General features: G+C 38.4%; 1 protein-coding gene across 1 annotated transcript in view; it reads right to left on the reverse strand.

Moving 5' to 3' along the window:
• The window catches only part of CA8 (carbonic anhydrase 8), a 48,669-nt gene that overhangs the window by 10,744 nt on the left and 10,508 nt on the right, over window positions 1-27,417 (reverse strand). The window contains exons 4-8 of the mRNA XM_030943475.1: window positions 14,778-14,873; window positions 12,318-12,380; window positions 10,933-10,981; window positions 8,205-8,317; window positions 1,080-1,249 (exon numbers count right to left, since the gene is read on the reverse strand). Of these exons, the coding sequence (XP_030799335.1) occupies window positions 1,115-1,249; window positions 8,205-8,317; window positions 10,933-10,981; window positions 12,318-12,380; window positions 14,778-14,873 (456 nt within the window). The 3' untranslated portion in view covers window positions 1,080-1,114. The remainder of the gene's footprint in view (window positions 1-1,079; window positions 1,250-8,204; window positions 8,318-10,932; window positions 10,982-12,317; window positions 12,381-14,777; window positions 14,874-27,417) is intronic.

Below are 27,417 nucleotides of genomic sequence, written 5' to 3' on the forward strand. Positions count from 1 at the left end.
CCATGAAGCTGCTCCCCTGACTCATTACTTTCAAGGCAATAATTTGTCTTAGTATAATAGAATTGTTTAAGTTAGAAAATACCTTTAAGATCATTATGTCCAACTATTAACCCAGCATTGCCAGGTCCACCACTAAACCATATCTCTAAAATCACATCTAGCATCTTTGAATCTCTTTGCCAGGTTTTTTGTTATAGCAAAACATCCATTAACTACGTATAACGAGGATTAGGAGTAACTATTGAACATTGAGGGGATTTATTTTTTATATAAAATAGATAGAGGCTTGGGGGAACATGACATGAGAAGTTTTAATAACTGAAGCAGGATTAATGCAAGTTCACATGTGTATTTCTCTTGTGTCATCCTCAAATTCTTGCTCTGGGAGTCAATGAAGGTGGAAAAGAAGCAGCAACTACTTTGACGAATGAAATATGAGAAAATAGTTATGACAGAATTTAATTACAGAATTTAATTTGTTGCCTTTTGTACCTTCACTGGAGTTGCTCAGAACTGCTACCCTCCCTTTTTAAACAGTGTGAAAAGATCCACCAATGGCTGCTCTTCCAGAAACTTGGAAATAAATCAACAGTAAAACTCAGTAACTGGGAAATATACCACATAACCAGGGCATACTGTGCTCTTCTTCACAGCAGCAGGAGAAATTTAAAGCTACAAGAAGTAACTGTAAGTGGGCATCGTGATTCACTAGCTGGAGGGTGGTGAATGGCTTTCTTGTTTTCCATTGCTTTGCTCGCATGGCTTTTGCTTTACCTATTAAACTGTCTTTGCCTCAACCCAGAAATTCTCTCACTTTTACCCTTCTGATTCGCTCCCTCATCCCACCACATAAAAGTGCCTGAGCAGGCTGTGGGGCTTGGTTGCCAGCTGGAGGTAAATCATTACATAACCAAACTATTATGTTTGGTTATGTAATGATTTACATAGGATGAAATAGAAATTAGTGTCAGAATTTACAATTGTGACAATGTATCAAAACATTAGCTAAAATTAAGTGCATTTTCTACTTTAGCTAAATTATTTCAAAATTTTGATTTTTCCACTAAGTTTTTGCTTACCTGACTGAAGATTCATCATTGTTCTTCTTCCTCTGCTACTGAAATGCAGCCCTGATGACTCTATCACTAAGTGGCTGAGTTGGTCTGAAGTTATCTCCTAGGATTCCATCAGAGCCCTCTAGAAGTTCAGCACCTTTAACATGAGTCCTTAGTCTTCGAAATTCCTCTATCTGAAAGACAGAAAAACAGAAGTTAACAAGCTGAGATACATTCTTCACCATGGGACTAATGATCAAAACCAGCCCTGTCCAGCCAATTCTGCAGCTTTGAAAATTGGCGTGTTCAGGTGCCATACAGTAAGGTCAATATACATTAATAACATCTTAAAATAGTTATCAGCACTGTCAAAATATTTGAGATACAGAGAAAAACAAGAACTCTTAAGCACGTGGTTTGGCAAACTTCTCCTTTGCCTTTTCACAACTTCTTTCATGATCTATAACCATCCTGGCCATTGCAGATTACATCCTATGAATCAGCCTTACTGTCGTGTGTTTAGAGTAGTAATTCTGGTCTTCTTCAAAGTGCATTTCAGGAATAACTTGCTTGACTATAAATTGTTTTGAAATTCTCCTAGTGATTTATTTACTTCCTGAAACTGTTGTTATCTTCTAAACCAGAAGAATACTGAACAGATTCTTATCTTTAGAGGATGTCTGTTGACATTTTATATAAAAAAATACAGGTTTTGTGATCAAAACAAAATACTGCTTCAAAAGATCTGTAGGTGTAGATAGTCAGAAAGTCAAATACAGTAAAAACTAAATACGAAATATTTCAATTGAGCCAAAACAAATATGTTTCTTGCTTATAGAGTCCTTTTACATTTTTCTAAATCTCATCTGATGTACAGAAGAATATGAGCAGCTTCCAGCTCTGTCCCTGCTACTAGCATCAAGTGCTGCGTGATAAAACACTTTACTATTCACCAGTGCTGTTTTTAGGAGTCTGATATTTTAAATAGTTATAGCTACAAGAAAAAAATATATTTTCTTTGACATATTCACAAGCTGTCTTAGCTGGATTCAGCAAATGTACTTGATGGCCAATTCCCCTTTGTACTACAAAGCCTCAGCCTTTGTACTCGTACTGACCCTGTGACACTTCACTATGCAGCTCATCTCTAACTTGTAACTGAAGATACACAGAAAGTAAAATGGAGCCTGGAGTATACAATCATTTTAACATCTAAGACATTATAGAGTTAATTTCTCCGTGAAAAACACCCTAGGAAATATTACAGGGAGAATGTAAGCATGATTCCAGAATTAAATTAAATGAGGAACTAAACAGCAGGTAATGGCATTTTTATTCTTATCCTGCCTACAGAGAATACTTTTTTACTGCAACCTGGAACACAACTGCCCTCATTGTTGTTTTCCACTCCACAGCAGTACTGATACAGACTCATTTACTTGATTTAGAGGCTAGCTCTTCTCTGCTTAATTTTCCTCAAAAAAGTGTTCTTGGAAATCAACACTCAGCTTGTGGCAGCTGAGATATAAGGGAACAGCTTAGAGTGCAAAAATGAAAAACGCTCCTTGAAGGCGCTTTTAGAGGCAGAATCCTGTTACGGAAGATTTTTGTTGTTGTTTACTTAAAGGAAACTGAAAACAAACCCACTACCAGCTCGGAATTGAAAAAGTCTTCAGAACTCAAGGGCTGGTAAATGACTGAAGGAGCTTTGTAAAAGCATACTTTTCCACCATCTGAATCAACTCTGGAAAGTCTGAGATAATTGCAGTTTAGGAAGGAGCACTTTACAAAAATGTGGCTTTTGTTTGATCTTGTGAGAATGAGATACTTCAAACAAAGATAGATGAAGGAGAGGGAAGAGCAGGCTCTCTGCAAAGCTGGCATTTGTGAGCGGTCTCCTACTGAAACTACAAATGCTCCGTCCCAGTTCCCACAGTGAAATCTTTCTCCAGGAGGTAACTCCTCACAAAGCAGCTTCCAGTTTCTTCAGTCAGGAGAGTAGAACTGACCTGATCTCTGTGCCTGCTCTTTAGTCTTTACGGAAGTCAAGAATTGTAGCTCTGCTCCAAGGGGGAATTTCTTCTGTAATCAACACCCTCCTTGTTTAGTTGTTCCTTCCATGGTTCAGAGTGCTGCGACAGAGACCCTCTACACACATGGTAGAAGTGCTTCTCTACTCATGAGAAGCACTTCTGTCAGAAAAGGACATTAGCTGTGTCAACACTACTTTCCCTATTGAATTTCCATGTGGCAATGTAATATGTTGTCTCAGGTTGAAAGGTAGCTGGATGCGTATTCTATTCCCATCTGTTAGAGGAGTGGCAGTTATCTTCTGTTAATTGGGCAGTTTTTCTTTATCTCTTCCACAACCAATCCTCCCTCTGGGAGAGATCTTCTGTTACTGGGCCATTGAGCGTCACAGCATGATACTGATAAAATTACATCATCCCATTGTGAGAAGCTCTGCCCAGAGAGAGGAGCCAAGCATCCCTACCTGGATATAATCTGGGATTTGGAACATCACAGTTAGCCTTTCCCCACTGGATTCACAGAGGAAGACCAGGCCCATCTACACCACCACTGGAGCTTCAGAGGAAAACTCCGCCCTTCTACAAGATCCTTGCTTCAACAGAACCACACCTGACACTCCAGGAGGACTGCAGCCACAATTCAATTGGACTGCTACCAGCACCCTAAACAACAGGGTGTCAGGTTGTATTCTGACTCTGTCAGTACTTTATTTTCTTTTTTTTTGTACTATTGAGTTAGTATTTTTTAAAATTTTCCTAGTAAAGAACTGCTATTCCTATTCCCATATCTTTGTCTGAGAGCCCCTTAATTTCAAAATTGCAATAATTTGGAGGGAGGGGATTTACATTTTCCATTTCAGGGGAGGCTCCTGCCTTCCTTAGCAGACACCACTCTTTTCAAACCAGGACACATGTGTGCCCTGCTGATCCTGTTTCACTGCTCACCATCTCCTGCCAACCCCTCATATGTAAATGCTGTGGAGTACACCCTGCAGGACTGCCAATGAAACAGATGTTTTAGAGGCATGTGGCTAAGCACCCTTGGATAGTCATATACTTTTACCAGAAATAGCTACTTTAAAAAGTTCTTCTCCTGCACAGAAGACATTAAGGATGACCTAAGCCTGTTCACACTAACATTTGGGTTTAAGTTCTAACCCGTGTAGAGGCAAATACACAATGTGAACAGTTGCATTTCTACTGAGTAAAACCATTCATGTTCATGTTGTGTAGAATTTCTTTTATACCACTCATTGTATTCAGATCCTGAGCATTCTTCTGTTTCATTTACACATTTGCTGAAGAATAGAACACACAATACTGAGGATTTGCATGTTTTCTATAAACATTTCTTTGATATGAGGTATGGAACATGATCCTTCTGTTTGAAAATTTTACCTGTGTCCATGACACCTTCCAAGAACACAGACCTACTTCCCAGTACCCAGAATACCATGAAGCTCTGAGTGCTTTATTTTATTTTACATAAATTTTGCACAATTCCCACTACAGCTCCATATGCTAGTTACTCCTTCTGTCCTTTGGTAGTTTTTCATTCTGAATGTGGTAGACAAAAGGATTAGAGACCATGCTGTTCAATAAAAGACCAGTTAACTCTGACAATGAATACAGCAAACAAGACCTCCTTCTGCATCATTGTTTAAAATCCCTGCTCTGAGTGGCTTAGACAATGCATTTGTTCTGGGCTTCAGTGAACCACAAAGGACATTATTCACAAATGGCCCTTTTTTTTTAAATATAGTGGAGAGAAACATGACTAAGTCTTTTTCAATTATTTCCTGTTTTTACTGGACTAATAGGAGTTTTCTCCCACTGCATTTCAGCAGGTACATGCATGTATGAGATATTTCACAAAAAGAATCAACACAGTTCTTTCTGGGCTGTGCATTTCAGCATAAGTCAAGTGAGGATGAAAAAAAACACAATAGGAGGACAGGAATATGCACAGAATGACCCATGAAGGACTTTTTGATGGAAGTGAAGTCTCATGACAAAGAAAATTACTTCCAATGAGGAAACAGCATTCCTCATGATTCTGGGAAAGCACATCCTGATGTTGCAGTCCTGAATTGCTCTCTTGCTATTTGTAGAATTAGCACACTTAGATCTCCTTTCACTTAAGTTTGACTTAGAACAGTAGCATATCAACGCATCAGCTGAACTTCACTATCTGAAAATGTCTTCAGGTAAAAAAAAAAGGTTCTCTATTTCGTAATGGTCAGCCTATTGTGCCTATGTCAAAATGGTTATTTCATTATTTCAAAATAACAAAATGTGAAATTTTATGAGTGTGACTTTTTGAAACAGAGTGGCAATTTTATTCATTTTTTGCCCTTATGACCTGCAGCCTATCAATTGTTAAGCCTATCAATATTGCTGTGTTAATTGCATAAAATTAGCATATTGTCTCCAATATATGAACTAGTTTGATCACAGGAAAGAAATAAAACTTATTCTCTATTATATTATGTAATTCTTTATTTACTTGTTATTGACACTCAAAACTTGATTATTTCATGGCCTGAAAAATGAAAATAGCCTTGAATTTGTCTCTCACTGGCTATAACCACAGATGCTACTAGTATTTATATAAAGCACTTGACATTTCATTAGTATCCCAAAGAAGAAATTTCCACAAGGTAATGACAAATATAAAAATAATGTACTTAAACCTATTAGAAATGCATTTGCACTGAAACCTATGATTTAATAGTACAAGCTGGCTTAATAAAATTAAATACCTCTACCAGCCTTCCATGGAAGATTCGAAATGGTATATCCTATACTACATCCTCTTATTTTCCACAGACAAAAGCCCTTGCATTTCTAATCTCTCCTTAATCTCTCCTGGGCAACTTGCTCTAGATGAACCTGCTTTAGCAGGGCTTTTGGAATAGATGCTCTCCAGAGGTTCCTCCCAATCCCAATCATTCTGTGGTTCTGTGATTAAATGAAATCTCTCATAGGCACTCATGCCCACATGCACAAAAGAGGCCAGATAGTTCACTGCAGGCAAAATGGTAATTACAATTTAAAATCTTGGAATTTTAGCTATAGCAAAATATTTTAAAACCAACAAAATCTTAATTTGGGCATCATGGAGACCTCACAATACTTTTCAATTTATGAATCCCAGAATCATCTCCTCTCACTTACTCCAGGCTTATTTTTCATTGACATATTTATTTTATTGACATATTTATTTTTCAGTGATATCTGAAAGCAATATCTGATGAAATATATTTTTTATCCCACCTTGGCAAAAGACTTTCAAGTTCTTAATAATTATCTTTCCTGCACAGCCTTAACTTTAATGCTGCAATCATAAATATCACAGAGGAATGTTTTTCTAATTGATGCTTATCTGTGACAAGAATAGTGGATCATCCTCGCATGAGTCTGCTCTGATCCATCACTGGGCTCCTGTGCCATGTCTCACCCATGTACAGTGCCAGTGGGAGGGAAAACCTCCTCCATGACTTGCATTGCCCTTCATCACAGCATTGTTTTTGGGTCAGGTTTGCACCTATCACAGTAATGCAGCAACACAAACCAGCTACCCCTCACCTAACAAAGGCCATGGCTGTAAGTCTCGGTCTCTGCCCCAGGCACTACAGGTCACTCTTTTCCCCAGGTACAATATTCTTTTCAGGAGTCTTATCCCCTTCACACAACATTCCAACATCCTGCTTTCTTGTGGTAAATTAGTACACAGTATTACTAACTAAAGTTGTATTTCTCTTCTTAATTCCTCTTTTGTTCACCCTCTTGGTGTCTCCCACTGCATGTGGACGATTTAAACTTGGCTCTCCTCTGTGCACTGACTGGATTAAAAAGTAATAGAGACCACAAAATCTGCAACTAGAAATATCATAGTATGTCTCAGTGTAACAGCTGTAATATTATAATATGTCTCAGCTGTAATAGCTGGACTTCGTACATCTGATTAAGTCCCCTTATTTATCAATATCCCATCTGGACAATTAGCTGACAAGTTACAAAATGCACTCTGTCTTTAAAAGTTGTTCTGAATCTAATAATGCTAACAGAATGCTGTTTACTCAGTAGTTAGTAATGCATTTACTCAGTAGTTAGCAGCCACAAGTCTTAGCTTTTCATAAACAAATAACAGATTCATGATGGGATGCATTTAAGTTGCACCTGGCAGACAAATAACTTATTGGGAGCTATTGCTTTTATCCTATGATTAGACCTAGAATTCAGTTTCTGTAAGACAAGAAATGCTGCCAATTTTATATTGTTAAAGATGTTAAAATATTGTGCTGGCATCACTAGCAAAATTTTAAATTATTAAAGCTGAAATAATTGAAGTCTGAATTGATCACCTTTTATACTTTTTTCACATGCTTCAGAGCAAGCAATGAAAATGAATGCATTCAGCTTCAGGGATTCTAGGTGGGTTCACTTAAATTAAATGCACACTCCTCCAGCTGGGATTCACAGACTGTGGGAGAATATTCATCAGGAGTTTTCTTTGTTTTTACTGGGATTATTTGTCAACAGATTTGAAAAATTGTACATAGAAAGGCTCAGAACTTAGATTTAATTTAAGAAAAAAACTCCAAACATTTTTAAATACATACGTGTGAAATCAAATTTAAATAAGTCGCTTCCATTTGACATTTATTATAAAACTGAATTTTAAAAGAGCCAGATAAATTAAATACAGTTCAATGCAATCTACCCAATCTGTACTACATTAACGTTTTTCATTCTCCAGCATGTACTGCCTCCCTGTGCTTTTTTTCCCTTTAATATTAAAAAGCACTGATATTTGAAAGCGTACAATTACAAAGAATTGAATTTCTTTTGCCCATTGAGTTCCTTTTTCCTTTTTTGTTGACTTAAATATAAGAATTATTTTAAATGCAGATGATATATGATAACAAGGTTTTTCATCTCTGACCTTTGCGTTGCTTTCAGTGACTCAAAAGGTTTAACCTTTACTTGAAAAGCCATGTACTGATCTAATGGGATCTTTAAGGAGAACAGACATAACATTCTGATATATACATTTGCACGCTATAACCTTTAGCTCATAACCATATTCCAAGGTCAATTTAAGCACAGCTGTTACCTGCACTTGGGACACAGTCAAAGGATAGCGAAATAATATCCAGGTAACACCTTCACTGCAGGGTGGAATGGTCAGAGAGCCCTCATACACCCAGTAGTCACGCAGAAGAGGATCTGAAACAAAAAGAAATGTGGAATTTTAATGACTATTAGGAAGTTAATGGTGTCTTTCAGTGGCAGCTTATGACAGCTGTGGGCTCGCTCGCATGACAGAGTTAGTAAGCAGAAGCCAAGGTGTGAATTTATAACCTGACAAGCACTGCCCACTACCTCCTCATATGAATGTATATGAGCTTGTGGTCACTGTATTACTGTAAGTTACCCTGCAGATGTGCATTTTAGATGTGAAAATGCCACTCGGTGGATGTGAACAATAACAAGTGGACAGCTCTTTAAATTAACATAGCAAATAAGCAATGTTATGGGAACAAAGGAATTCCTGTTAATGTCAAAAGCTAAAAAGAGACATATTTTGAATGCAGGGGGTCTGTGGTGACTGAATTTTAACTGACTTCTACATTTAGAATATGTCTCAAGAATTGGTTTTATTTCATTTTTTAGAAAAAAAAACAATGAAAATTCAGCTGAAGAAAAACTCTTCACTTTGCAAGTCTGGTGACATATTTTTTGAGATGCAATGGTGCTTCCTACCTTTGGAAAAGTGAGTTGAATTTCAGACGGGGAAAAACATCACAGTTTATCTTATAATTACATAATTCTTTAGGTTTATATATTTATTAATAGGTTTATAAATAACTGTTAGGATAAATAGTTGTCACTGAAGAAAATGTACAATATTTTGTGCATGCAGAGTTTTAACTCTACATAAAAGACATTTGATTTTCGTTATTTTAATTTTAATTTCTCATAGATTCCAATCACACTACACTTCCTAAGTGAGATAACACAGGGCTTTCCTTTGCTGCTGTAGGCCATACAGCCTAAAACGAACTATAAAAAGGAGAGAAAATTGCCTAAAAAATGAGAGAAAACTGCCTGACTGTAAAAGAGGGTTTCTCAAGAAACAAACCTAGAGAGAAACTGGAGACAAAGGGTGGTCAATCATGGCATGGAGAGCCAGGGGGAAGGTTGTGAATAGCTTGACAAGGACAGAATGGGATACTGGAAACAAATAAACCCGCTTGGTGGAACTAACCTGTTACTGTCATTTCACTACTAGCTCAGAGGAATATCAGTAGAATTAAATTTTGCTAATGATGCCTGTGATTGTCAGCAAATTGATTTTGTTTTGCTGGTGTAATTTTCTTTCTCAGCTAGGAAATTATGTAGCAAATCCATTGACAGCAAGTTGTATTATCAAACACTCAAAAAAGTTAAGAACTGCAAGAATTAATTCAGCCCATCCTGTGCATGCATCATGATACAGTGCTGTCACATGATCATGTGTGTCTTTTCTGGAAAACCTTTCATTGTTTACTTGCAAAGACAGATGATTTTGTTTTGAAAAGTAGATAATATTATTTAGAATTCTCAGTACAATATGAGGCATTTGGAATTCTTTTTCCTATGCTATTGCAATCCTGCTTGTTAGAATATTTTCTCATTTTTCATATTTCTAATACACTCATTTCTCCAGTGCCTGAGAGCTTAAATGAATTAATTTATCCTCCCATACCCTTGAGTGGTGAGGAAGGATAGATCATCCCCTCAATTTACAACTGGGGAACTGAGGCAGAGAAGATGAGGTCAAATGCATCTATTCATTTGAAGGTGTTCAATATGACATGCTTAGAACCTGATTTCTCAGAGTATTTAACTTTCTATAGCACATAATACAGTCAGAGCACTGCTCCCATTGACTTCTCTTGGAGGTGTAAGCACTCAGCACTTCTGTAAATCAGACCCCATGATCTCAAGTCGGGCACCTGGAAAATGAGGAACACATAGTTAGAGATGACTTGTGAGCATTTTTGTTTATGTGGCTTGATCAGCATCAAACAGGAACTGTGAGGCAGGGGTCCTGTAAAAAATAGCTTATGGTCATGCAATCAGGTGATGTTTCATAATGGATATGCATGAGAGGCACAGGCTGCCTTAATTCCTGCAATTCCTAATTGCTAAAACTTGACTTTGCAACCTAGACAATATTCTTTTGATATAATTAATACAGTTTAATGTAGACCTGGGCTACTTTGAAAAATTCAAGGTCACGCCACTATGACAGAGTTTAGCTCAAATGGATTCCTTGCAGAAATATTTCATTTTAGAAATGTTTTAAAAGTCACATTTCTTACTGTTACTCTCTAACTTTCAGCTATGTAAGTTTGAATTTTCCTCCCTTTGTCCCTTCTCCTTTTTTGCTATACAACTGTCATTGCATAATGGCATTGTCTTTTGATTCTGCCAAAAAAATTACCTTGTTAAGTGGGTAGCCTTACACTTCCTATTTTATGCCCAAGTATAGAAAGGAATAGACACAGCTGTCTCTCTGGATGGGTGGGTAAACCTCAACAAAGTTAGCCACGGTGTTGTCAGCAGTGCACAGACTACAGAGTCACATCCTACTCACGTGACAAAGGTGCAGATTTCCAGTAAATTGCAATAGGAATTCACCACAATCACGGTTAGGATGTGCATTACTAAAATGCATTACCACCTTATGGGACACACTCAGGCTTGCAGTTTAGGCTAGACTTTAGATTAAGATTGTCTCAGCCTCTGCAATCAGCTAGTAATCCATACACACAAAAGTAAGCAAAGGCACCTACCTGGCAATAAAGAGTTGGGATTAAAACAGGGTATTGTTTTGGACTTTCCCTGAAAAAATGAATACAAGTCAATCTCATCTCTAGTTTCTAATTACAATGCTGATGAAGGCGAGGTAAAACACATTCTGTGTTCTTTTACCATTAAGCCTTGAATTCCTGTGGAAAGCAACCTCACTAAGAGCACCCATTTAGTCATCATTACATTTCTCCTTGCAGCTATTCAAACATGTATTTTTATCCTATTTTTTATTTCATTTTTAAGCTTATCCCGGCAATTTGTTAACTTTCTGCCTTTAGCACCTGGACTTCTTTCAGGTCCCAGCCTTGAAATTCTCCACATGAAATTCAGGGGTTTCATTCAAAAAGAGTTAAAAAAACAAGAGCCAAAGTGAGCTTCACTTAACTGAGGTGGATAGCACTTAACAAAATAATGCTGGTCTCACATACTTAATACACAAAAATTTTATGTATGCCAAAGTGTGTCTGATGCTGATCCTTTGGGAGGCACCATTATAACACAGTCACACAATGGTGAGGCCTTTCATGACCTTCCTCTGCTTGGCTGTTGTCTCAGTAATGAAATTAGAGTTCCATACACTATTGTTTTCTCTATAAATAAAGAATTTATAATGTTAAAAATCATGCCTGAAGTTTACCATATAGTATTTGACTAAAGGATTTCAGTTCCTTTCTTATTTTTCTGCACTTTGGCATCTGCTGAAGTGAATGGTAATCTCTTCAGACCAAAAAAATATGTGTCATCAATACATCTCAAAATCCTTTTAAAATCAAAGGAATGTATGATTTTTTCTGTGTTATAGATCATGAAGTAAAGAGTTGAAAGTAACTCGCCCAAGGTCATTTAAGATAGTGTCAACATTTTGGAGAGCACTCAAGTCTCCTCAGTCCTGCTAGGATTACTACCTGTCTTTCAGGATCCCCAGACAAAATCCACTTGACAAGTTGGCATTGTGTTTTGGCTGATTTCCCTGCAAGTTAATATGGGTGCTTAGTTTATCTGTACTTTTCCTCTACAAATTAAAACCAGGTAAGTTTGGAGACCTGGCTGCTGGTGTTCACTAAGCATGTTGCAGTGCTTGCGCTCACTGACCCCATGAAAATCACTGAAAAGTTAGGACTTGCATGCAGTTACTGGTATAGATCAAACTTTCTGGCCACCAGAAAAAGTATAAAAAATACATATTAGCTGAATAATATTATCTGAATAAAACACTGGAGGTTTTCATGCTGGCCACCAAATGATGGCTTTTATATGTGGTTTTACCACAGACACATCTGAAATCTTCCTCTTGGCTCCCTACAGACCCTTTGCTTACTTTCTCTCTGGTCATTAAAAGGAAGGATTGCTTCAGACAATGCCTTACCTTGTACTGGATGTCCTGAAGAATTTCAGTTACAGCCTTCAGGCCCACATGCTCTTTTCCTATCTGAAATACAGCAAGCAAAGGTGAATTTCAGTATCTTGGTATTTCAGAAACTGAGGCAAAACTCAGGTCAACCAGATCAGTAAGTACTAGAGCTGCTTTTAGTTTAGCTACACAACCTTGTTTTAATCAAATACACTGATACATGACAAGTTCAAAAAATTAAATCATTATAAAACCACCAGCCAAAAGTAAACAGGGCTTAAATAACTTTAAAGCAGAGACAAACTCACAGAAGAGAAAGAGTCATAATTAAGTCCGGTAGGTTTTTATTAACCCTGATGTGCAGCACCTGCTCTGTGTGGAGTCAAGATCATGCACTATTGTGGCATATAGATGCCAAGGATACAGTTTGTCCTTACCAGTTTTTGTCAGAAAAGTACACAGAAAGGAACAGAGTGAACAAGCATAACAGAAAATTTTTGAATTTGTTCCCATAGCATTGCAAATCTGGCCCAAGGTATCTCCGAAGCTCAGGGGAGTTTTTCCTGCTTGCAGAGCACAGAACAGCAGATTCCCTCTCCCACAGCATCTCTGGGATCATGCCAGTGAAAGCCAGGCTGCAGCACTGCCTCTACTGAATGCCTATGAGGCTCTAAAGAAACACCCTGAGATGAGAGATTCTAATTTTATACGGATGTTGCTCACTCTGCACACTAAACTCAGTTGCTTCTGACTCAAATCACCCATTCCAGGATCCTAGTTTTACCTTCAGAACAAAATCAGATGAGGCAGAATGGCCTTCCACTTGATTTCTTTGCCAACACGTACAAATAGAAGGTGAGGAAATAAACTAGCATGAGTGAGAACGGGAGAGCTAGACCCTGAAAAATTTGTTTGCTTTTTGTTTCTCTTGGAATAGAATAACACAGTAGCCACTGGAAGGAAACAACTGAATGTCAACAAAAGGTACTTTGTTACTTCTAAGAATTTAAGAGCATTTTCTTTTGTTTCAGAATGGAATTTCAATTTCAAACCTTTCAAAGAGCATAAAAGATATTTAAGTCACTTCAAAGATGCTGCTTCAAAATTAATAATCCACAAGGGCTGTCACTTAAATCAGTAAAAATGTTTTCATTGACCTTAAAATAATGTATTTTGAGAACCATGGTACAAAATTATTTTTCCATGCCTTTACCAAGAAAAAATGGTCACCAAATTTCCTCTCCCTGTTCCTTTAATAAACAGCTTAAATATTATTTTTCCTTGGTCAGTTGTAATTATGCCTTTCTTGACTAATGACAAAGCCTTTTTGGAATGCTTATGAACACTGATGTGGGTTACAGACCAGAAATGGAAAATATATCATTGAAGTTTCAAATTTATTTAAGAACTTATATATAACTTTCTAACTGACTTGAAGGTTACCTCTGCTGGAATGAGAAGGTGACTTACATAAGCAATTAACACACAGCCCTCTAGGACACAAAGCTGAAGACTTTCTAACTTCCATTTTTAGCAGTTCTATCTGAGTGTTGAGATGGTAACCAATGCACCTTTAAATTCAGAGGTAAAGCTCAAAGGCACTCATAAACTCGTTATGAAATATGACAAATTAATAATATCACAGTGCAAGAAAATCTATTTGATCTAAGGATGAACTTTAAACCTCTTCTTCCAAACCCATTTAAATAAAACAGTTTGCCATTTCTCACGAGGAAGATGAGAATCTGGTATTTGAGGACTAAAACTGAAAATCTTTATAGGGTGCAGACCTTGAAAAACCTTCAAGAGCAATTAGATTATAGTGCTAACTTCCAGATTTCATTACACCTTGTCCCCAGGAAGCTTTAAGTCCCCTCATTGCAGGCTTTTCTGAGGGTCTCTGGCAAGTCTTGTTAACACTCTCAGTCTCTGGAGAGTGATACGACTCCATCTTGCATTTGTCCTGTTTCTGTGTGCAGAAACACACTTGTCCCTGTGTTCAGGAAAGCACAATTCTACTATCAGTTTTCAGCAGTGCCAATGGCTTTGTAGGCCTTTTCTTTAATCTTTCCTCCTCTCCTCTATTTCCTCAACCTCTGAACAGCAGACCCAGCCAGGAATTAAGAGAAATACATCACAGAGATAGTGAAGCACTTGTCCCTCCTGATAGCCCTCATTCTGCTCTCAGAGGAATGAAGATTGGCTGTCTGCTTATAGCCAGAGTCCCACAAAGGTGCCTAACTATGTATTATCCCTTTTTTAATGAACATACTTCCAATATCCTGTTCAAACAAGAATTGATTGCTTAGCACACATATAGGAGACATGACTGAAAAATATCTTGCAAATAGAATACCGGCAGTCATACATTGTTTTCTTTCATGAAATCATTAAAAATTAAATAACATGGAAAGGACCTCATTATCCTCAGACAAATGGCAGTGCATCATAACAAGTGTAACACAGGAAACTTACCTGCACAAACAAAGCAATAATAGCTATGCCGTGCTTCTTCCCTACTGCCTCATCAATGCTGCTGTACAGTGTGGAGTTCCAGTGCATTAGATGAAGCTGAAACAAAGCAGTGCAAAGAGAGTAATAGAGAAATATGTCTTGTAATTACAACCACCAGCAATTATCATCAATTAACAAAGCCTCAGCATGTTGCGTGTGCACATGCATGAGTACACATATGTCCATGCTCATGGCTGTGCATGCAGGGATAAGTGGATTTACTTATGATAGTACATATTGTAAATATCAGGAACTCCAAGGAAAAAAAATGGATAAAGTTGCAGATAAAGTGATGTACAGCCAGTTACCAAAAATCTACATCAGTTATAAAAAACTACATCAAAGGTGTGAATGACTATAGTAATGATGATTTAACAACTCTCTCAATCTGAATACTGAAAGAATGTCAGCTAATGAAATCCACCAGCATTGCCCCTCAGCTAGCCAGCTCTCTCCCAAGGCAGGAGAATTATTGTGGACATAGACTGTACAAACATATGTTGGACTGACTGACTGTACTATCACAATGCCACTTGTCTCACACACTACGTCCCAAGACAGATCATTCAAATGTCAGTAGTAAGAGTAGAAGGCATTTCAGAAAAGGCTAAACACAGAGAAAGTCAAGCAGAGAAAAGTGGCTTGAGGATCACCTTAGGGGTAAGGGTGAAAGAAAGAGGTGGTAAAGAGCAAAGGAGCTAATGCAGGAATACATGGGAGGCAGTGGACACTGGATAGTAAACACAAAGTCTGTTGTGGTGAAGTGTCACAGCATAATCTGGGAAGTAGTGTTTGAGAAAAGTGCTGGGAGACAGACTAGCAGGAAGTTGGAAAGGGAAGAAAGAAGGGAGGGAGAAGAGGGGGAAGAGAAAAGTGCTGGAAAACAGTGACATTTGGAAAGGGAAGAGAAAGAAAGGAAGGAAACAAGGAAAGAAGGAAACAAGGAAGGAAACAAGGAAGGAAACAAGAAAAGAAGGAAACAAGGAAGGAAACAAGGAAGGAAACAAGGAAGGAAACAAGGAAGGAAGGAAACAAGGAAGAAAACAAGGAAGGAAGGAAACAAGGAAACAAGGAAACAAGGAAGGAAGGAAGGAAGGAAACAAGGAAGGAAACAAGGAAACAAGGAAGGAAACAAGGAAACAAGGAAAGGAAGGAAACAAGGAAAGGAAACAAGGAAAGGAAACAAGGAAAGGAAACAAGGAAAGGAAGGAAACAAGGAAAGGAAGAAAGGAGAAGGGAGGAAGGGAGGAAGGGGAAGGGAGGGAAGGGAGGGAAGGGAGGAAGGGAGGAAGGGAGGAAGGGAGGAAGGGAGGAAGGGAGGAAGGGAGGGAGGAAGGGGGAGGGAGGAAGGAGGAAGGGAGGAAGGGAGGAAGGAGGAAGGGAGGAAGGGAGGAAGAAGAGGAAGGAGGAAGGAAGGAAGGAAGGAAGGAAGGAAGGAAGGAAGGAAGGAAGGAAGGAAGGAAGGAAGGAAGGAAGGAAGGAAGGAAGGAAGGAAGGAAGGAAGGAAGGAAGGAAGGAAGGAAGGAAGGAAGGAAGGAAGGAAGGAAGGAAGGAAGGAAGGAAGGAAGGAAGGAAGGAAGGAAGGAAGGAAGGAAGGAAGGAAGGAAGGAAGGAAGGAAACTACTGAAAGGTAATATGCATTTTGAACATGAGTTTTTCCAGAAATAAATGTAAATGTAATCTCTGTGCCTAGGTCTGATAACACTGTAGAACTTCAACATCCTAAGCACAGCTGCTTTGAAGTTTATCTGCCAACTCTTACAATTAATTTACATTGTAAAATCATGCTTAATGTTTTGTTCAGTCATGTGTCTATGAAGTTAAAATGTCATTTTTATAGCTAACATTGTTTCCATCTTCAGCAAAATTAGTTTTCAAAACAGTGTACCTTCCTATTTTGTTTTTTATTTCTGTGAAGAAACAGCCTCTGTGAAATGGTTATTGCCCCTTACGCATCTCAGCATTTCAGAATACCAGTTCTTCAAGCAATCCCTCTCCACTTATTTATTTCCAATACGAATTTTAGGCACGCCTCTTGATGAATGTTATTCCAAAAGTAAATAGAAACTTTTAAATGAACATACTGTAAATTGAATTAAATTCCAGATTATCACACCAGTAATTTTATTCATTTTGATCAAAGGCATCTGCTGTGGCAAAAAAAAAAAAAAAAAATTTCTTAGCAAATACAATAAATCGGTTTTACATGAGAACACTAATATAAATAATCTATTTGCCCACAGCTACAAAACTTCTAGACGTACAAATGCTCCCTGTAAGAACTAAGCACAGAGATTTACTTCATTATATGCATTTTATCACGACTAAAAAGCTTTGTTACATATTTGATTTGCCCTTGGATTTTAAAGCCAGAGGATCAAATAATGTGATTTCAGTCTCTGAGGTCTCTCCAGAAGAGCCTGGCTTTCGCACCAGCTCCCCACTAGAGGGGCATCATGGAGTCCCACAGTCCACACCAAAATCCTGATGTTAAGAGGGAAATATGAAAGAAAAATTGGTTGTGGCGACTGCAGTAGGGATGGCAGAGTTACATTCCCTTGGAGGTGAAGTCTAATCTGACATCTGTCTGCATTCTGACAACAGCATGTTTTCTCTAAACAGATCCGAAAGGAAAATGCTGAACCCCAGAATGAGGAAAATGAACAAGCACTTCAAATTGTTCAGGCAATGACCCCGGTTTATCCAGAAACACACTCTCCTATCTTAAGCAGCAGGTTCATCAGGGCACAGATTTCCCCATGATAAGGCCACACCACCTATAAAAATGACACCAGAACCTCTGTGTAATGCTATAAAATGTTAAGAGCTCTAGAATTATTCTGTGCAGCAGTACGTGTATATGGAAAGGTAATGTTGACACCCCCAAACTAGGTTCAGGTTTAGTAATCAACATCACTAAAGGTATTGAAAAATAGGCAGTCAGCATTTTCTGGTCTAAAGGTTTCTATAACCTTTGAGGATCTGCTCAAGCATATTTAAACTCCATAGTAGGGTCCTTGGAACAAGATCCATCGTTTTGTACTCAGTTGCTAACACCCAAAGTAGAATGAACTTCTGATCTGTGTTTAAAGATGGCCATAATAGTGTTGAAGATGGCCATAATTACAATGGATTAGTGATATATTTTTTACACAGCAGGTTGCAAACTTGCTATCATAAACACTAAAGGAAACAGGTAGAGAGCACTCCTACACCCATGACAGTAGATGACTGGGGACTACAACAAAAAGTGATCAGGCTCATATATTCTTTCTACATACCACCCCTTATTTGTAGCGCTAACAACAGCACACTGGATGCACTGCAGTATATTTGTTACCTTCCCATGTCCTGACTCAAAGTGATATTCAGAATTAGCTCTTCACAGAAAATGTTCTAACTGAAATTAGAAAGGCAACCTAACGGAAAATAATAATTAATACCATTATATTTCCAAACAGCAGGCCATTGTGTCATTTAAATCTATAAGACCATGCATGCACACTCAAATAATTAAACACATTTGGTTATGCACTTAAATAAATGGAAGTCAAATTATTTCTTCTACAAAGCAAGAAAAATGTAGCTCAAAGCAGAGCTGGGTAAGTACATGAAAAAGTGATTCAGAAAGTGAGGTAGCAAGGAAGTAGCAAGTGTTTGTAGTAAAGTGTGTGGGTTTTTTAAATCATGTTTTATCCTGTGTATTTGTTGCTCTCTGGAGCTGTTGTGACTTTTGTGTGTTCTTTTTTATTTGTAATGTAACATCAGATATAAACATCAGACAACAGTTTTCAAAAAAAAGATGGCAACAAGTCTACAAACATTACAAAATCTGAACTCTTGAGAGTAGAGACCACAAAAAACATTGCCTATAACTCTTGTTAATATTTATGGGAATCAGATGTGCACAAAGGAAAGACCACAGTGCTTTCACAATCTTGAAACTGTCACTATGATATAATGCCCATGGACAGTGACGACATCATATCCATGCCACTGTACCTCACAACTAGGAATAATCACAGAGGCTAACAATGTTCTGTATTTTAGTAACCTTCATTTTCACATTTATTTGAGACAGCTGTTTGAAAAGTGCTCAGTCACAAGGGGTGCCAGCCCCTGATGTGAATATAACCATGCAGGGCTTTTTAAACAACAGTTACAGTGCATTGGCAGCTTCCCATTGTGTGGTGTTCATTCAGAGTATAAAGCAGCCACACATGTCAGTGTGGCAGGAAAGGCTCTGCTCACCTTGTCAGGTAATGTTTTGATAATTTGCAGTTCTGATGGTTCTACACAGCCAAAATTAGTCAGCTATGCTGTTACTGATTATTGGTGACTGGCTTGACATGCCAGACAGTATATTTTTACAAAATAATCAGAAAGCTATCAGAAAATCCTTAGCACTCAAAAATCCACTTTTCTTTTGAAAGAACCATAATTTTTGGCCCTCTAATATTACAGCTGTAAATCAAAGAATTGTAGTAGCGGCTTCTTTAAAATCAGATAAACTGAAAACTCATGAAGGCAAATAATAATAAAGTGCTGATAAAGTTGATTTGCTCTGAAGTGAACAGCTGGAGAGACTCTCCTACACAGTGAAGATTAAGAAATAATCCCAGGTAGCAGAGCAAACCCCCTGGAAAGATTATTCTGTATGGAACAAATTCTGAGAAACTTCTCAATTTTCATCCAGACCCCACTCAACCAAAAGGCTACTGAACCCAATCCTTATTTAGCAAAAGTTGACAGACAATAGCAGGGGGCCTGTCTGAAAACAAGACTTTCTCTAAACTGAGTAAGGACCTGAGATTCTGGCTTTAAATTCAATAAACATTCATCAAATTAAAGCCCTACCCCTTAAATCCATTCTTTTCTCTACCACAGAAATACCTTCTATGTCAATATGAAAAGGCTTGATGGTAGATTTTTACACAAAATTGGAGTCCTGGGATGACAGATTCTGGCAGGAAGCAGAATCAATGTATATGACCTATCACATTCATCAGTTCTGGAAACCAGTGTCTCAATAAAAATCACAGTTACAAAAATGTACATTTTTCCCCTGTCTGGGGCACTGACTGCTCTGTGGAATTCTGCAGGGTCTAAAGCTCACTGAGAGCAAAAATGATCTTTTAAGCTCTGTTGATGACCTTACTTCATTCCCGGCTCACAGATAAAATATATAATGACAAGGTAATTTGTGTTGGAAGTCACCTCTGAAGTTCAACTCTTTCACAGCAGCACCAACTTCAAAGTTAGCTACTAATTCAAAGTCAGATCAGGTTTTTCAGGTCCTTGTCCAACTAAGTTTTGCGTATCTCCAACAATAGAAGTCTCACAACCTCTCTAGATAACATGTTCTGTGCTTGACCTCCCCATACTTTATTTCTCCTTCTACCTAATCAGAAAGTCTCCTGTTGCAACCTGTGTCCCTTGCCTCTTGTTCTTTTGCACTCCCCAGGATTCTCTGAGCCCAGGCATGAATTGCCTGTGACCACCAAATCAGCATCTCGTGACTGACTCCTGAATGACGCCTCTTTCTCAAACCTCTTCAGTCATCCATTTGTTTGAATGACCATGTTTCACCCAAACTTACTTTCAACTAGGCTTGCCCAACTCTTAAAATGTCAGGGAAGTTGCTACTAGCTCTGTCCCTTACTGTGACCTACTGGTGTGCATGTGTCACCCAAGTGTCAGACCAAAAAGGACACAGGCTAATTCCTTACAGGAAAATACATCCTGAAATGAATCACAGCTCATCATCTCTTATGAGGTATCTGATTAATGGTACAGGGAGAAGAAGAACTCTGCACCAGCATTTCTGCACTCTTGTATGATCTTAATGTTGCAAATTTGCAATGAACCTGCACAGTCTGGAATATTCTGCTACCATAAAAAGCAGTTCATATGCTATAACTCCTTTCTTTATGAATACTTACTGCTAAATGACTGAAACTCTAATTTGCTGTTCAATGTGCTGTGTTTCCACTGGCTAAGTCGGGCAGTTTAGAATAGAGCACCAAGCTCACGCTCCATAGGAGAGAAAAGGAAATGTGCCAGCAGCAAAAGTCCTCCTGACCCCCCTGGCACCAGAACCAGGCTCTACAGGGGCCTGATAAAACCACTGGCAGCTCAGGCAGCAAGAGAGAACAAGAAACACCTGCCCAGCCTAGGTGGAAGTCCTGCCTCAACTGAATTGGCAACCATAACCCATATTGCAAGAGCTTGTGACATGGGGGATTATTCTGTTTAACAGGCTCCTGTTTGTGCTCTACATGCAGTAGAAGACCACAAATTTCAAATAATTCCTCTTTAGATCGATTGGAACATCTGATTGGGACACAATCATCAGTGTGTCTGCTTGAAACTGTGCAGCTGGCACAATCAACCATTGCATTTTTCCACTCTTGATTGAGAAGCTAATTATTACAAAAGCTTCTTTTTTCAGTGCGTGCTGCATCATGTGTAAATTAATCTTCTAGTAACCTTTGTTCCTTGCTCAGAACTAGGATATACAGCTATTCCTTGTTAGCTGTGCCACCAGCTGTCACAAGCTCCAGAAAAGTCTGCTTAGTCTAATAATATTACAGGATAGAAGGTACCTCTCAACAGATCTCTCAAGGATGAAAGATTTGTCATTGCTCTCATATCTTCCCAATTCTTATTTCAATGTATACTGGTTGTACATCAAAATAATAATAGGGGAATACTGCATCACAATGTCTTAATCAGAGGGGCACCTAAAACCTGTCAGTCTGGAAATTCTGGGCAGACTGGGTTTTGTGATATTTCTGCCACTGGTGGAAAAGAGTGTAGCTGAAACACTCTTTTGATTCCATTAACATGGTCTCAGGGATAAATCTATATCTCTAAGGTAAATTAAAGCAGCTTTAGAATTCCTCTGCTAAAGATTGTAGAGATATCAAAGGTTCTCCTGGACTCACCCAACTTTGCCAGGGATAAGTACATTCCAGTTTCATCCACAACATGCCATAAAAGTGGAGTAGGGAACAGTAAAAATGGCAAACTCTGGCTACCTAACTACAGCCAACAGGAAGGCTTTTTCCAGGATTGAGAGGGATGAAATGAAGCTCAGGATTTCAGCTAGTAAGAGTGGAAGGCAATACAGTCTAGTTGTACAATAATGATGTGTAATTTCAACAGCACAAATATTGTGTAAGCAACATCTCAGGAGGACAAAATGTGGAAAAATTGTGTCTTGCTATTTTACATGTGCACAAGAATTTATGAGTTGATACTTGACTTGGCACTGAATTGTTTCAGGAAGCAATTGACTAAGCTGTTGGCAGTGACCATAACATACAGTAATTAAGTTCCAAATCCTCACAAGGGGACCAAACCAAGGATATGACCAGGGCATGCAGCTTCCAGAAAGTGATTAAAAAACCAGAAAGTTAGTTATTAACAGCCTGAAGGAGAGGTTTGGGAAAATAAAGTTAATGGAACTGATACAGAGACTGTTTGAAAATGTCTTAAGAGAAGCAGGAGTACATGTACATATTTCACGCCACAAAACAAAGAAACAAATACCCATAAAGTGTTCATGGTTAAACATTATAGTTTGGTCAATGTAAACATGGTTCCTTTGAAAATGTAAATGAAAATAGAAGCAAATTAGTAGATCATGAACTCCGGGCAAAATGAAGAAGAGGATGAGAATGTCAACAGGTTATAAATTAGTGCACTTGGTTTATGCTTTCATACTTGAATTTTTCAAGGCTTCTATAGTGGATAGGTGCCAAAACGCCACTAAATTTCAGTATCATTTGAATGCTCTTTAAAATTCCATACATGGGTCATTGTAATGAGAAAATTACATAAAGGGAACTCTTTGCCTATCTTTGAAAGCTACACTAAGTTCACCACTAAGAGACATAACTGAAAGCAGTTCCAATGAACACAGATGACAACGCTGTTAGCATTAAAAATCTCCTGATTAATATAATGTAGGAGAAGAGAAAGCACAGTTTCTGCTCAACTTCTGCTTGTTATAATTTATTGATAGTGTTAAAGATCGAGCAGGTCTAGTCTGCGCATTAATCGTCAGGCTCCAAGTGTGTTCAGAACAAGATGACATTCCCTGAACAAAGAAGTCTGTAATTTAAGATCAGAGAAATTAGGTGCACATAAATCAAGATGGAGCAGAGCACAAGGTATCCTGGAGATACTGTTCAAACAACTTCACAATCACAGAGATACTACGTGTTTCAGGTCAAAAGCTAAATTCACAGCTAAAACATGCTGAGCATATGCTTGACTGGGACACCACTGTAGTCCAGAACCTTTGCTGACTGGTGCTCTCCTCTCCATGAACATCTTTGAAAGAAGAACAGCTGTAAAAAAAGTTATTTTTGTTGAATCATAAAAGCAAGAACTGCAAAGACGCCTTTCAAAAATCTATTCTCTTTCCAAACAAGCCAGTCTAGTGAAAGCAATAGTCTAAGCAATTGTGTGGCATACCTTCAGATGTGCCACAAAAAAGGTAACAAATCCTGGGACTATTGAATTATTTGCAGCAGCTCAGGAAGCGCTATAGCAGTTTCTTTTGGCAAACTCACTAAAGAAGTATCTACATAACAGAATAATAAAAACATTGCAACATCTAATATTAAATAGGAATCTCTGTTCCCTTTGAAAAGTCTAATCACATGCAGCATCCTCATTTCATTTTACACAAAGAACTATTGGTTCATTTAAAAAATGAAATTAACAGCAGGAAGTACTGATGTACATGGAAAAACTCAAAACACAGCAGCTACAAAGGGTAAGCTAAAAAGAAAAGCAATGGGAACCATAAAAATCCAACCAGCACTCTTCTTTCTGTTCTGGGAAAAGAAGCCAGAAGGACTAAAAAAGTGGGGCGAAAAAAAGGAATCTTCATGGTTAGTGCAACTGCAACATAGATGTTTTTACCTATGTCCTTGTTTGCCCACAGAAGTCACTGACATGTAATATTAGCTTGCCTGTTTCTTAGGAAAATCACTGGCAAAAACATCATAGGGTGTAGGGGAAACTGAGGATACAAAATTTGTCATCTTTATGTATTTTTTTTTCTTCACGTTTGAAATCACGAGCACAGCTTATGTGTACTGGCATTCACAAGAGATTAAAAGAAAACAGGAATTAATCAAAATTAACTTTTTTAAAAACTGTAACGTAAGTATACAGGCTAAGAAAAGGACTGAAAAAGGCATGAAAGAACTGCAAATGTCCCTGTCTCTATGCTGCCAACTTTCAATATCAACCTAATGGTAAGAAACTAAACAGCTACACAGTAATTACTGTCAGATTCATAGGTCAGACTCTTCACTGTGCCAAGTTTCTGCTCAGTGTGTGAAGCAAGGAGCACCACAGAGCAGCTTATTGTTCCCTACCATGTTTGGCCCCAGCAAACATGCAGGCTGAAGTGCCCTGGGTCTGCTTTTACCTATGCTAACAGAAACAAATATACTTTCAAGCCTTTCTTTTTCTTTCCTTTGAAATATGAAAGCCAGGAAGGAAAAAAGCAAGGGTTTTATTGCAAGATTCTCCAGCTACCTTCACTCTGGGTTCTTACCAGCCTGAGAGGGTGCATGTGCATGTCTGCATGTGCTTTTATAGCTCCACACCTAGATAGGGTGAAGCCTGGAAAAAAGACTGGACCTTGATGGACAGTTGATTACATTACAGACTAGCAATATCATCAAGAAGACAGAAAACACAAAGAGCCATAGGTTAAGCATTTAATTCTGGAAGTGTTATTTATATGACTAAGCATTTAATAAAAGCATGTTCAGTTCCAAAGTGTTGCTTGCAATCTATTGTCTTGGATTTAAAACCAGACTGTTCATATGTGGAAAGTTTTAAATCACCAATTTCATTTTCAATTCTCTCATGAAGGTAGAATAGAAAACACTCTTTCCCTGTTAATTTGCCATGTTTTGTTAATAACTGATTTGTATCCCACAGCTCTCTGTGTTTCAAAGGTAATGGTCTGTCGCAAGATGTGAGAATCTGCAGCTGCATATTATCTTCTTAAGTCATAATCTTGACTGTTATCCAGGGAGCAGTTTTTCTTCCATAATACACTCCTCTAGGAAACTCAGGCAGGTTTTTGTTTTCCTGTAATGTTGGCTAAGCTTCCTTTAAAATAATAAACTTTGTTATGCTTCTCCAACAGTTTTCTCTTGAATTTCAAATTTGCAGATTGTGCAATAGCATGCTATACTTTTCTCTTCCGTAGTTCCATGAACTCCACAAATTTTGCTACACTTTAGCTGTTTCCCCATTCAGCTCATTATGTGGCTTAATACTGGGACAGTAAAAAGTCAGGAGTGACCAGTATCCCATTGACAGCAGTGTGGTCTATGGACTAGGGCATCAGGCAGCCCTGTGGTTAAATCACTGAAACAGGATTTACAACCCAAGTTGGGTATTCCAACACTACAGCATCTGAAACCCTTACTAGAATTCAAGCATCTAGGAATCATGAGTCAGTTCTCCCTCACTTCTACAGAAGGCATCATGTGTGACCATGGCCAAACAATTTAATCCCTTTGAACTTGTTTCCTACCAATGTTCCTGGCAATAGCAATAGAACTCATCTGCCTTGCACTGATGTTTTAAGGATTACATTATTTGTGCTCATGATGCACTCTGGCACAACAGCAAATATTTCTGAAAGTCTCCTAAGGTTTTCAGATCTTAGGTGATCTATGTTTCATCATTTACCCCTTGAGGGCCATGAGTGCCTCGTTAGCACAAATAACACAAAATTTGGGGCTGGCATCAAAAAGCTGTTACTTCTGCTTTTTAGAGTATTTACTTATGCATTGGGGTCAGTCTTGGAAATGGTCCTGACTCAAGCATGCAGCATGGAAAACAACAAAATAAGGAATCTCCTTTCCCCTTCTTCAACAAGTGATAAGTTTTAGATAGTAAAACAGTTAGGCCTAGTGGTTAGGGCAAAGTGCCAAGGAAAACCAAATAGGAAAACCAAGGCAGCAGGAAACTGAAGCAAAATACACTCAGAGTGCCAGCAAGGATCATGGCAGAAATTAGAAAATTATGTACAACCGAAGCAAACCACAGCAAGGGCACACAGCCAAGAAAAATGGCAAAGACCTGAGCAGCAATCTTGAGCTCCAAAATAAGTTTAAATCCTCTTCACAAGTCCCATCTGCTAAGAGACTACGGAATGTCTTCCCCCACAGCAACTCCATAAGTAGCCATTCTGTTAGAGCTGGGGAACAGAGTTTTCTATAAGGGTTGTCTGACAGCAACCTCTACATCCATGAATCCAAGCACTGTCAGCAAGACAGTTGTGTAAGAAAGTCGAGCTAAGGAGAAGGCAAAGCTGTAAATCTGTTCAAGGAATGGAAAAGAATTCCATATTTTTAAAACTGTCAGAGGCTGTAGTGTTGCTACCACAGACAAGGTATGCTAAGAGCTCTTCTGTCCAAGGTTACACTCCTGCCTCCACAAGGATGCAGTGCCACCAAACAGGCTGCAACTGAACATCTCACCTTAGCCCAGCAGGGCTGCATGAAAATTTGATGCAGGTAAAACACAAAGACTGCCTGTGGCTTCTGGCAGAACTAAACTGAGACTAACAGACTAATAGACTGAGATTAGATGGAATGGGGACCCCAGAGAAGAGCTCCTCTCTTCAGTTGGTCCTCATTTTCTTCTCATTCTCTTTTCCTTCCCCCAACTTTTCTCCTCTTGCAACTTTTTTCCTGTTAGTTTGTTCTCTTCTGCTCAGTCATTTTTAGGTTGAACTATTTATTTCTTCGATGAATACTGAAATTCTCCATCCTGGTAGAAGTTACTAATCACAGATGATTGCAACCACCACCTCAAAAGTGCTTTAGGTGAATATGGACCACAAAGCTTCTCCACACAAAACTCAAATGACTATTAAAAAACAGACAAAGATAAAGAGGCTTTGGTAAACACGATTAACAACACTCCTCTTTGACCTGCTGTCTGGCAGCTCATACATCTTCCACAATCCCATAAATATATTGTAGATTTTGCACTGAAGGGTTATCACATTTGCTACCTCTAAAGATGTGTACCTTTTTCCACAGGGCTTAACTTAATTTTTTTCAGGTGTTAGACAAGATAAAAGCGTGTTTGTGCAAGTACATCAGCCCATTTTAGCACCTGCTTTCAGGAATTCACATTAGAAAGTACACAGGTGCATTCCTGAAAAATTAAAACGATATGTGAGCGAGCAAAACAAGGGCCAATTGAAGCCCATATTGGCAAATTATCCAAAACAAAAGCATACCCCAGAGACTGCATGTGCCTACTTAGGTCAAATTAACCCTCAACAACAATAAAAACTTAACACTGAAAGAACTTAAAGCACTAGCAATCTCAGGAGTCGTAAGCTGATCATGTGTGCTTTTACAACGATGGTAATTTTTTCTTTATCTTGTTGCTGGTTTCATGTTTCCCTGTGCATCGGGAAGAGACAAAGACCTCATAGCATTGTCCCACCACAAAAAGCCCAAAGAGAAGTCACATCAATTAGGGGATTGCAGAATGTATGATACATGGAGAAATGCAGAAAAATACTTAAACACCTGCA

Source organism: Camarhynchus parvulus, chromosome 2 (genome assembly GCF_901933205.1).
Source record: "Camarhynchus parvulus chromosome 2, STF_HiC, whole genome shotgun sequence".
Lineage (NCBI taxonomy): Eukaryota > Metazoa > Chordata > Aves > Passeriformes > Thraupidae > Camarhynchus > Camarhynchus parvulus.